Below are 13,021 nucleotides of genomic sequence, written 5' to 3' on the forward strand. Positions count from 1 at the left end.
AAGATGGCTAAATGTTACAGAACTGAACCTTCTGACGTAAAATTCACACCCAGAGCATATCGACCAGAGGAGGGACATCCTCGGTTCATAATCTCTTTAAACAAACAGCAGGCATAAAATGAATATATTTAAAGGCATAGTGAAGACACAAATTTACACAAAATTCGGTTTTATTATCAGAAGTTCAATCTGAGCATGCTTACAAAGCACGCCGATTGGCTACAAAGCCACATTCAACTATCCTCTTGATTTAGGTCACTAATGAGTCCTTTTGACAGCCATGCCATCATATGTAACTAACACGAAACGCAGAAATACAGCCGTGTCTTGTCTCTGTATATTTTGTCGACCACAGTTTAGACAAACCAGAGTGCAAAACATTTACAAAAAAACCCCAAATCCTATTTCTTTATCTGAAGATAACAGCTTATATTAATGGAAACTGTAACGTACCTGAAGACATAACAGAAAACATAAATTTGTAACATGTAATCTGGTGGTGTCTGTTTGAAGGCAACACTGATGAACAAGTAATAAAAAACTAAACAGTGACTACAGTAAATGTTCTGTAGTTGTGGTGAAACAACAATACTACTGTGGTTTTAGACAGGTCCTTTAAAAGTTTATTTCTGAGTTCATAAATAGTTTTACTGTGTAAGGCACTGACTTTTACACTATTATGGACATCAGTTACAATGAACCCAAACCTCGTGCTCCTACAGTATTTTGATAGAAGGTCCAGTCCACTTGTGCCTTTGCTGCCTTAATGTGCCTCTGGGATCACAGTAAAAAGTGTCGAGAGCCTCTCGGTTTGAACCTACAGCGGCCTGAGACAGAAAACATAATTAGCTCCCCAACACTGAGATTTAGGAGAACAAACAGAGACAGATGTATCATGTCTCTACCTTTCCTCGCCACAGTCCTCTTCTACCCAGGCCACTATTTTTCCTTCCCAACCTGGAACAATTGCTTCATCCAGGAATACCTGCAGGCAAGAGTAAAGACTAATTACCTTGAAGTACGAGAACTTCTAGGATTATTTAGCATATTAGGTAATAATAGCAAACTTTCAGCAGTGTGCACCAGATTTAATTTTATACTTGTGCTGCTTTTTCTCACCTCTTCTTTCACAGTGCCAAACTCTGGGTCCAGGGCTTTAAAGTGGTACCTGTAGTTTCCCTCTCGATCAACAGCTGCCTTAACATCCTTGAGAGTCACCTCACCCAGCCTGGACAACACGTGCAAAGACACTGTGTCACACTAATTATAATTTTCTATTTTCTTGGCCTGACCTGACACAGTTTACTACACTAAGGCATATGGGAATTGGAAAGGGCAGGTGACTGGATACGTTGTCTATCTACCATTGCCTACCACAGGCTGATTTCACAAAATCAGATCAACGAACCTTAGAGTACGCCGAATAGAAATAATAAGTCACAGGCATAGACTGTATACAGAAGATGGAAGCAGCTATATTTTTTAAGCATTTTGAAAAGTATCTTGTTTGTTGTCAATATGATGTGGCATATAAAAGATGGGTCTGACAAGGAAACAGAGACCAACAGAGTCCATAATTTCCAAAATGATCATGTTATATTCAATAAGGTGTGAAACTAATGATTGAAATCATAAACTCATTAGGAAAGTGTTTCCTGAGGTCATAGATCAAAAGAGGGGTCTGTGTTCTCAGACTTCTACACAATCAAACTTCTTTTCTAACCATGCCTCCTGTTGGCCATTAGAAAGATTGCAGGTTTATGACACTATAGAGACCCAAAACAGCCATCTTTTAAATACAGTCTAAGGTGTGAAGCGCTTCAGTCAGTGTAGCTAGCATTACAGTTAGTATATTCTATCAATTGTTGCTGTGTAAGATTATTACACTCGTCTATACACACACAAACCTCTTGGGTATATTGATCATTGAAGGCGTTGGGGACTTTCCAGTAAAATAAAGGATTTTTGTGGAGGAAGATGAACCACCGTGGGACTGACAATTCTCTATAACAAAACAACAAGAACACAATCAGTAAAATGATTACAGTGTATGGCTGTGAAGCTGGGACACACTAAAGGCTCTTACTTGTGGAAGACAACGAGTCCAAATCTCCGTGTTGGCCTTTGCATCTCGGAGATTTCCCCCTTCCCTGGATAAAATTACCAAAAACAAAAAACAAAAACCCTCTTTGAATCTTCAATAAAAATTCAGGGTAAAAATCAGATTTTAAAGTGATCATCAGCTGATAGTTTAACAAGTCAGGAGCTACTTTTAGTTACAGCAGACTCACCAATCGACTCATGTGACACCAAACAGTTTGGGCTTTTAACCCACAAGGCACAGGTACTAACTAAACTCATACATCTAATTTATCAGGTGTTCTGTGAATGCATGGTATTTGTACCCTCTGCGTGTGCAGAACATGCAGCCTGTCAATGAGTGATACAATGCCCTGCTCCAGGGTGTCCAGTGTATGGTGCTGCGGGTCGTGGTCTCTGAAGTTGTTCCTCAAACTCCGAAGTGCATCTCTGAGCAGCTGAACTTCTTCTGCCTGCTGACAGAGCACAAACAAACAAACCGAGCTAAACCCCAAATTTAAAATGAAAAACAGCCTCATGCTTGTTTACACTGCTATTTCTGCATATATTCGACGTTTGTTATACACAAACTCTATTTTGAAACATAGTGCCTTCTGGGTAATCATTTGATCAGCAGTGATCAATGCTCAAACGATCTTATCACATTATCTCAGCATTTCAAAGAACTTGCTGGTCTAAAATTTAGAATACGGGTTATGAAATTTCAAGTGTTAAGCAATCAGCCAAAATACCGAGAAGTCTTATTGACAGAAAAAATATTTACAGCAGACACAGAAGGAGCAGGATTTCCAGGGTAAGAACAGCCATTATTTTCTGCACTGGTGGGAATCTGAAAAAAAGAGGAATAATCAGCTGTTTATTGCAACTCTGAACTTATGTTTGAGGCAGACAGAACATAAAATCATCCTGATGAAAGGATCGATGTAGAAAAATACTACCTGTTGTGGATCTCTGCTCATCAGCTCCTGCAGCGTGCTGTTTTTATGCTCCAACTCTCTTTGTAGTTCATTCTGCCAAATCATGAATTAATGTAATCAATGCGATGTAGTGCTTGCAGGCAATCATTGACAGAGCCCTGAATAAACGGTGATAACCACAAAGACTTCTTAATACATGTTCTTTAAACTAACAATGTGTAAGCATTTTATGACCCCAGGAAGCCAGAAGACGGGACATCACAGTAATTCTTATCCGGAGTAAACTCAGTCACAGCAAGAGCGTAAAGCTGTAGTCTTCAACACTTCTGTTTCCAACTTGATAGATCAGTTCGATATTCAACAAGCAAGACCGCAATGCCTAAGAGCACCCTCTTGGCTAACCTCAAGCATGTCAACGTTGACACCATGTTTAACAACTAATCTCCAGGAGAATCAGTTTCACAACCTAGATGTGTGACAGTGTGATAAACTGAGAGAAACTTTTCTGCAAACACCATCTTTAATTTCATTCAACATGATCGTTTGCTTCAATATATTAAAAATCAAGTAGTATTACCTTGATGAATTGTACAGATTAAACTGTGATGTTTGATGTTATAAGTATACAAATGATATGAAGAGTACAAATATGTATGTACTGTTTAAACCTCAAGCAGATCAGTCCAAGGACGTCACACATCACTGGCACCTCCTTTGAAGGACAAACATTTGTGATTGGCCAAATGCAAATGTTTGTCCTTCAAACGAGGTGTTTTGCATGCATCTCCAAAACATATAAAAATGTAACCAAAAAAACCCCCAAAAAACCACCAGCACTGTGTGTGAAACTTTAAATTCCTTTATGTAACAATAGCTAGAAGGTTTTCAGTACTGCCCTCCTGCCTGGCAATCTCTATAAAGATACAGACACATCTGATTTCCTCACCACAGCTCAGCACCTGGCTCAGAAACACACCAACAGTAGGCAGCCTTCTTGTCCAATAACTCCAAACTCACCACTCACCATTTGCCTGCTGCTTTTCTTTGTCTCAAAGCTTATGTCATGCCATCATATACGCACCTCTGAGACAGTGAAACTGCAAATGTTTCATAAATCAGTTATGGTTCCTTTGATTGCTCATCCATTACTCGGCTAACTGCAGCAATATTAGAGCTATACGTGCAAACAAGCCCTGACTCTCCAGGTAATCTAACGGTTGTCGGTTCTCTGACTGCTCCAGTCTGCATGCCTTGGTATACTTGGTCAAAATACTGAAATCTAAGATGCGTTCATCAGAGTGTGAATGCTAGACAGAAAGTCTTGTTACCTTATTTTAAGTTAAAGAAACCTCAGGAGGAAATTTAAGTTACTTATAAGGATGAGTTTATAGATCTACTTAAGAGGACTTCCTATCTAAAGCTATGTTTCAGGGCAGTGGTTTAATTGCCATGTGGTTAAAAAGACTGATTAATACTTCTCCATTAATCAAGACATCTTGTCAACGGGGGGGGGTGGGGGGGTGGGAGAGGGGAGAGAGAGAGAGAGAGAGCTTCACACCTGCATGTTCTGGCTTTCTTCGAACTTGTGTTTGAGTTGCTGTAGAAGTCTGTCCTTCTGAGCGACCTCCTTCTGCTCACGCCCAACCAACCAAAGAGGAAATACGTGGTTCTACATTTAGTCAAACCTTATTGCACAAATGTGTTGTAATGATAAATGCCAAAGTGAGACTCAAATAATAAACTAGAGTAGGTCACCTTGCATTCAGCCCACAGCCTGTTGCATTCCTCCAGCTTCCACTGTAGCTCTGCCTGCAACACATTTCCACGGGTGAGGGACTGTGCACAACACATCTATAATGCAAAGTGCCCAACTTTCTTGTAAACAAGACTTTGAATTTATGCGATAAAAAACAACCAAAAAAATAGAATTGTATTGTATTGTACATTCTTGCTGTTGAGTTCATCCTTCGTCATGCTGGCTCTGAGCAGCTCTTGCTTCATCTGCAGTATCAGCGCCTCCTGAGTGCACAGTCTCTGCTGCTGGGCGTCCTGCACAACAACAACCCAACAGAAAGTCGGCACTTTTTCAATATAACTAGAATTATTTTCCACTAAGCACTAAGATTATTAACTGGATCTAGATTTGTCCCACCTTGACTCCCTGCAGGTTCCTCACTTCCTGCTTACAGCACAACAGTTCCCTCTGAAGCAGCAAACACAACGTTAATAATGTTAATAATTAATCGCAATGTGTACGCCACAAATCCATTCTAGGTGTCATGTTTCCCAACAAAAACAAGATGAGAAAACAATGACATAGAAAAACCCTGTAAAAAGTAACTGTACCTTCAGCTCTTGAGCTTCCTCCATACTCTGATCTAAACGACTGCGAATGACTACCTGGAAAAAAGGAGAAAGAGGGAATGTGTGTGAGAGTGGGAAAACAGTGAAATTGATACCCGTGTCACCCTCTGAGACATGCGCACACACAAAAACCACAGCTATGAAAAAGTAACGTGATCTGTAGTGAACACAAAGGGTTGACGACGAAAATGACACAGGAATGACACAGAAAGAGAGACAGCAAGAGAGAGAGCAGACAGCAGGGATGAAATAAAGGCAACAAATGTGAGTGGAAAAACTAAGAAAAAGAAAGCATTATTACCAGCTGCTGTTCAGATGTGTTCCCTTGTTCCAAAGTCAAAGACGCATCCTGCTCGTCCTCGGGCAGCGAACCACGCAGCAGCAGAGCCTTCAAAGGCACACACATGTGACAGCAGTTTGCACGGTGTTACATTAGCTGGCAGATTGCCTTATGACAGCGGTCCCCAACCTTTTTTGCCTCACGGACCGGTTTATGCCCGACAATATTTTCACGGACCGGCCTTTAAGGTGTCGCGGATGAATACAACAAAATAAAACTAGTACCGGTACCGAAAAAAAGAAGATTTATTCATAACACGCGTGAAAAGACCCAGGAAAACCGAGTTAACGATAAAAACGATAACAAAACAACGCTGAAAACTGATAAAAACCCTGAAAACCATACATTTTACACCTGAGCCTCAACTCTCGCGGCCCGGTACCAAACGACTCACGGACCGGTACCGGTCCGAGGCCCGGGGGTTGGGGACCGCTGCCTTATGAGGCAGTGCAGCTGTGTACATGGTGTATGTTAAGAACTAAAATAAAAGCTAGTAAGAATTGCATTACAATCCTGCATCAAGTAAAAGTCAGTAGGTAAACAACATAAACAGGACCTTGCATGTTTATGTTGTTTAGGTGATGTGTTCTGGTCCAGTGCAGGGAACTGAACCATGACCCCCACACAGTTCTTTTAAAAAGAAATCTCAAAAATCACCTGAAGCCTTCTTTTACTATATGTACTAAAACATGACCAAAATACAAGCACTGCTTCACAATATGCGAAGAAGCACATCAGTGATCAAACACGGAGGTTTATGATGAACACACCTGTAATGCAGACACCATTTTTCGTGTCTCTTGGACCTCTTTCTCCAAAGTATCATTGAGAGTGTCCCCCCATGCCATCTCCACTGCAACTTGAGATGACTCGGCTGCATGCGCACACATGTACAAACAAATAACACAGTGTCACTGATGTCAGTGGGAAATTTGGAGAAATTTAGAAATGAACCTGAAGTGACGAGTTGTGTCTCACCACTGCTCTGCTGTTGCTCCTGGTCTTGCTCCTGCCTGTCTGAGTGGCTGCTCGCTGGAGCTCTTGGTGATGACAGCGGACTAACAGAGCTGAGGCTCATAAAGGACAAAACATTCATTAATCATCTTGTACTACAGAAGCATGTAGATGTGTGCACCTACATAAAGATTTAAAATACTTTTCATTCATTTAACTCTCTGTCAGCTGTATTTTGCACGCCTACAGAGGAGCTACACTTTTCTGTAGGATAGCAGAGACCGATAGCATCCTCTCCAGAAAAAATTTTTTTTTTTTTGAAATCTCCAGTCTCTGTTTTTCACCTCAGGGTCTTCTTCCTAGCTTGGAAAAAAATGCTTTACCTTCAGAAGGTCAGTCGTAACCTTTCCTAGTTTACTGTCCACACCAGAAGTAATATTACTTTACACCATGTATGAACCTCCATTTAATGCTGACTCAGATGTCTTTGTTTCAGGTTCTGACTGCATGTCCTTCATAACACGTATTTGCATTTTTAGTAGCATGAGAAAAAAAACACAACAACCACAAGACAAAAGTGACAGTTATCATGCACAAAGCATTGTAAACATGTTGTAAGCAAAGCATGTAAACTGCTACCAGAGCGTCTCTTTTGCAAATCTTTGCAGATAAATGTCTCATGTCTCATATCCTGGAGGAAAGGAGCCTGAAGGGATCAAAATCAACCCGTGAGAATAACCATACTACACTCACTTGTTACACTTGAACTAACCAAACTTTCAGTTATGCTCAAACATGCATAACCTCACACAAACCTCAGGAATCACCACAAACCCACACAGCATCAGTATCTTGTCTTACCATTTTATCTGCGCACCCCCCATAGCAAGCTATGGCCGCTTCAGCTGGTACTTAACAACTCCAAGTAGTTGACTTTGTCTGCGAGAGTCTAGCATCTACAGCTAAGACAAACTAATGGCAATTTGTGAATCTCCTCATGCTGAAACATCCGCTCCCCAGCCTCTAGCTAGCTATGGGTTACCATGGCAATCAGCGCAGCAGCTTAGTATCTCTCAAATGAGCAACATATGGGAAGGACTGCAGCATCGGGTTTTATTTATATCTCTGATGAATCCGTGTCTCTCTGAGAAGACAAACCCCCACCGGACTACAAATAATCAATTAATTCATCCCTCGCTCTAAAAATAACTGTAACTAAAAATATGATCACATAACTTCAAAATGGACATGTGATTTGAGAAGACAAAGGTTGATTTTTTTTCCCCTGTCATCTGCCTGTGGTTTGCTCAGATGTACTAAAACACTCTCTCTTTCTCTCTCTCTCTCTCACACACTCTCTCTCTCTCTCTCTCTCACACACACACACACACACACACACACACACACACAAAGGAACAAAACTTGCAGCACTAAGACCAAAGTCATATGCTCTGTCAGGCAGTTTCTGCAAAATAAAACACACACACACCACAAAAATGTGGTTTTCTGTTTTTAAACTGCTGAAAAATAAGTTTTAAAAATGACAGATATCAAATTTACATAAACAGAGCTGCACGTAGCACTAACCACATTCACATACTTTTACAGATAAAAGTGGCAAATTTAGGAGAGAAAAGTTGGAAAAATAGTGTGTTTTAAGTCAAGCCTGTAGTACACGGCTACCTAACTATATAGCTAATAGTTTGGTGTCGGCCTTTTATTGGAAAGATTTGCTGATCTTCAAATGTTACTTTCAAGTTACTGATCCCTTGAAAATCCACACACCCAGGCTCAGAGCCTCACAAGCTAGTCTACTCCTAGTGGTGATCCCAAGTCTGAATAAAAGGGTGAAAGAGCATTCAGCGTAAAATCAAATTGTGGATCCATCATTGTAACAACCCTAAATAAGTTAGCAGCTAAAAGGCCCTCTCTAATGTAAAAATACTGTTACTCTACTGCTGTAATTAAATACAACATTTAATTATATCACTCTGTCAAATAAAACTAATAGACAGAAGCGGGATCTCTGATAAAGGTCAGGGGCATTGTTGACACAAACAATTTAGGCCTAGTCTGGGTGCACATGTCTTATAATATTAAAAACAGGGAGTGTCTGTGTAAACATCTCTGAGTGGGCTTTCATTGAAGTTTGATGTTTGATGTTTATAGTATTAAAGCTTCTAGATATCAGCTATAATACTATAATGTTATATATGCACAGATAGGTGCACTGAGTATTTCTGAGCATATTGTTAAAGGAAAAACTTGTGGAAAGAAAGAAGGAATCTCAAGTGATCTCTAGGGTTTGATCTGAACCTCGCCAAAGTACTCATAGTATAATTCTAACACTTCATTGTAAGAGGCTTCATCCTGATAATATAACAAACTATATTTCTACAAATAAAATGAATTAGAAATAAAGCTCTGTTACCTTGTATAGTACAGAAAACAGGCTTGCCTTATTAATCCAAAAGTTATAGCCATGTTCAGTCAGTGCAGCTACCTCAGACCATTTTAAATTCACACTAAATTTATTTCCCTGCATGACTATAACTGCAATGACAAACACAGGCTTGTGCAAAATTACCTGCTCTGCTGAAGGTTATCCTGTTCATCTGGGGCTCCTCTTTCATACTGTTCAACCAGTGCACGGACACACACACTCTTCTCCCCATCCAATCCACAGCCGCTGAAAGACAACCGAAAAGAGTGTTTCAACTTGCACACAGAGACATTCTTTATTTTATAGCGTTTGTGAGGATGGAAACGTGACGATTGGTGTTTGTCCACCAGAGGACAGCAAAGACTACAGAGCCGTTGCTCTGTTACTCCGCATCTGACCATCTCTGGTGCCATTTAAAGCTAAAAATCAGTCCTTTTAGAGCTTACGACACAGCTGTACTAATTACTCTGCCATAGAGAGCACAGGTTCAGCTGAAATGTGACTAAAAGGAAGCTTTAGCCAGCTTGAATTTTTTGTTTCCTCCACAGATAAAAAAAAAATAGGAGCTCAAATGCCAGATTCTTAGTTACTTACCTAGAATATGAATAATTTCTTGCAGGTATGACAAACTAAGACAAGAATAATGTACAAATAAATCAATTGTATCATATTTTTTCTGTGCTAGACTTCATAAACAGGCAAACAATAATAACATACCTGACTGTATGCTACAGCCCTGTTTACACCAATGAGCTTTTTCAGCTTCAAGACATAAGAAGTCTTGTGCAAATACAAAAAAATATGATGGGCAGCTTTACTTTTATCAAATACACAACAATGATTAGGCCATATGTGCTGAAATACAACTCTGTCAAACAAATATTCATTTGCTAGTTTCCACAAAGACACACAATTCACTTCCAAAGCACTCAAATCTAAAAAACGTAGAGGTGCTAAACGGTTTGACGATAAATATCTTTAATTATTTCTGACTCAGCTTTCAGGCACTGCACATCTGGCAGTGCATTAATTATTTAACAACTTAATCATACAACTGTATGATCATCAAAATCATACAGTTGTGGGGTCAAAAATTACTAGTTAAGCATGTTGTTGGTTTTATAAAAGTGAGTGAAAGTCCTCTGAACTAATAACTGTGTGCTCATAGTGATGCCGTCAACTGAATCCACAGTTAAACTCACTCGGCAGCAGGTCATGATGCATCTCACAGTGTCCTCTGCAGAAGCTGAGGTGTTTCTACAATGCCGGCTAACTTTAGTCTGTTAGATCTGTGGGCCCATTGGATTGACTTGTATGAAAAGAGTAACCACTTTCAGGTGCAAATTAAAATAAGTGGACAGAGGAATTTTACAACAAAAACCTTACATTTGTCCAAACTACATCAAAGCAAATGACAGGAAAGCAGCCTCTGCATGATTTTAAACAGAAATCTATGGAGATAAGAGTTTACACCCATGATTATATTTACACCATGTGGCCGGCATACCTGTGGAGGCGTGCAGTATGTGTGGGCAGCGAGGCATCGTGTCGAGCTGATGCCAGAGTAGCAGCGGCACCCTGAGCTAGAGCAACAGTGGACAGAGGGTTGTGACTGGCATGGCCTCTCGTCAACCTCCTCCCGCTCCCAGAAGCATTCCTGTGATTGGCTGTGGGTTTGAAATGGGCTGCCAATGCCAGAATTACCCTCATTACAGATTTCAGATTACCATCGACAATGTCTGCAAAAAGAAAAGAAGCACATGTTAAGAGTTTCCCTGCTCTTTTAGACACTGTTTACACTTATAGACAAATAGATATATTTGATACAAGTGTTTTATGGACTTTAAGTTCTGATTTTAATAACTCTTCCTGGCTACAACAGTGAATAAGGAGCCACAGAAAGTTTAGGAACATCTACTCTTGAAATGAAGAAAAGAAAAAAAAGAGCGGAAATACATATTTTTCTGTAGGTTTACCTCTTGCGGATATGTGAGGCATGCGTATGTGCCTGGAGGAAATGAAACGCAAGACTTCCTCCACATTCTTCCTGCTCTCCTCTTTGTTTTGTGGAGCTGCATACACTCCCTCCAGCACCTCCCCAGCTCCCAAAGAGAATAAGAAACATCATTAACAGCCATGTAAAGAACAAGTGTTAAAAAAGACAAACAGGTGTTGACCACAGACTGTGTTCAACCCTAAATTAAAGAAAATTTTATTGGTGGTTTATTTTGTTTTTTCCCCTCTATTGTTATTTCATCATGTCATCCATTTGTTTGTGTGTCAGTGTGCAGGACTGTATTTACCAACTATCTCGATTAGCTGTGTGAGCACCACCCCATCCTGCAGATCATGCCTGAGGTCTGCGATGAGCTTCAAGCCTGGTTTCCTCTTCAGCTGAGAGTTCACCCAGGAAACATATGCTGCCAGCTGCTGCTGCAATCCATCAATCAGATGCACAAATCCGACAAACCACAAACACACACATTAGACTGGCTGCCAAAGAAGCCTGCGACAATGGCATAACACACGGGTGCCTTTGTTTACGCCACTGGGTCAGGGGGAGAGGGGGCAGGGTCCGCCTATTGTCCCAATGGATTTTACTTTTACTCCGTGAAGTCAGTCATGTACCTTCACGTTCAGAGTGGAGGTGCAGAGCTCGCCATACTCCCCCCATTGTACTTCACACGGTTCACTCGTACAATCCGTGGGTTTACCACATCCTTACCGGTATCGGTCAGTCACGTGACATCCCGTTGTCCGGGATACGCCACAAAGAACCTACCCATCTCCACAAACCAGAAATGCTCATTTCACGCTAATTGTGATGTTTAATTGCGATGTTTGGTAGCAGTCGAGTCTCATTTCCTGTGAACCTTTACGTTAAACGTTATTGTAGCCATCCAAGTCACGCATATAACTACATCTCACGTCAATTATTTGTCCAATTATTTCATTTACAACCGTCAGATGAAATTAGCAAAAACGGCGTCAACATTACCTGAGCTGCACAAACTACAATAAAGGATTTTTTTTTTTTTTTTTTTTATCTAAGGTTAACTTCATTGTCCTACTGGCTGACGTTTAAGAAATTTAATCGCTTTACAGTTTACAGCAAACACAACTTAATAAACATTAGCAGTAGTAACGCCGAGTAAAGTTACCTCGTTGAAACCTCCGTGAAGAACCTCATCCATCAAACTTCCTCTCGAGAGTGAGGCGATCATCTTCTCACTCGAAAACCCATTTAAGCCAGCTAGCTGGCTAGCTTCGCTGACTGTCACACGGCTGGTCTAAACATGGGTCAGAGCCCCGTTACTAACTACTGCTGCACTTCTGCAAACGTCAACAAACCCAGACAATTGGGGGATCTGAGGAAACGACTACCGTTACTCTGGCATGCAGACCGATGTGAAGCGAGATTAGACACTCGGAACATCCGGTTGAACGTTTCACAATAAAACTGCACATGACTTCCGGAAGTCATGAAGCGTTCAGCTCAAGTACTAATGGTGTGCAAAACTCTAGTTTTTTGTGTTGATCTGATACCAAGTAATTACATATGGAACGCCAGGACTGCCATAATGAATTAATTAAATACACCATTAAATAATTAATTAAATGTGGCAATAATTAATTAAAATGTGAAATAAATAAATAATTAGTTAAATGTGTCAATAATTAATTAAATGTGTCAAAAATATTTATTTAATTAATTATTTCCCATTTTAATTATTTCCAATTTTAATTAATTATTGCCAAATTTAATTAAGTATTTAATGGTGTATTTAATTAATTCATTATGGCAGTCCTGGCGTTCCATAATTACAGGGCCAGTATCGCTAATATCAATACCAATACTTTTAACTTATAAAGGCATCTTTTGTAGTGAAGAGTCATGATTTA

At 40.2% G+C, this 13,021-nt stretch overlaps 1 protein-coding gene across 3 annotated transcripts; it reads right to left on the minus strand.

The window, feature by feature from the left end:
• Positions 1 to 152: 152 nt before the first annotated feature.
• Positions 153 to 12,554, minus strand: LOC116336171 (dixin). 3 transcript variants are annotated; one of them, XM_039618837.1, is made up of 21 exons: positions 12,280 to 12,554; positions 11,422 to 11,551; positions 11,095 to 11,220; positions 10,626 to 10,857; positions 9,263 to 9,364; positions 6,700 to 6,794; positions 6,492 to 6,595; positions 5,683 to 5,769; positions 5,364 to 5,417; positions 5,170 to 5,220; positions 4,962 to 5,066; positions 4,773 to 4,826; positions 4,576 to 4,647; positions 3,039 to 3,110; positions 2,864 to 2,929; positions 2,406 to 2,552; positions 2,087 to 2,150; positions 1,908 to 2,004; positions 1,120 to 1,228; positions 906 to 985; positions 153 to 827 (listed from the first exon to the last, which is right to left on the minus strand). In XM_039618837.1, exons 1-21 carry the CDS (start codon positions 12,340 to 12,342, stop codon positions 818 to 820), a joined length of 1,920 nt encoding a protein of 639 aa, XP_039474771.1. In that variant the 5' UTR covers positions 12,343 to 12,554; the 3' UTR covers positions 153 to 817. The 3 variants fall into 3 exon arrangements, with proteins under 3 accessions (XP_039474771.1, XP_039474770.1, XP_039474773.1); XM_039618836.1 differs by having other exon boundaries at positions 2,406 to 2,555; positions 12,280 to 12,553; XM_039618839.1 differs by having other exon boundaries at positions 2,406 to 2,555; positions 6,700 to 6,788; positions 12,280 to 12,552.
• Between the last annotated feature and the right edge of the window lie 467 nt (positions 12,555 to 13,021).

Source organism: Oreochromis aureus, linkage group 10 (assembly GCF_013358895.1).
Source record: "Oreochromis aureus strain Israel breed Guangdong linkage group 10, ZZ_aureus, whole genome shotgun sequence".
Taxonomy (NCBI): Eukaryota; Metazoa; Chordata; class Actinopteri; order Cichliformes; family Cichlidae; genus Oreochromis; species Oreochromis aureus.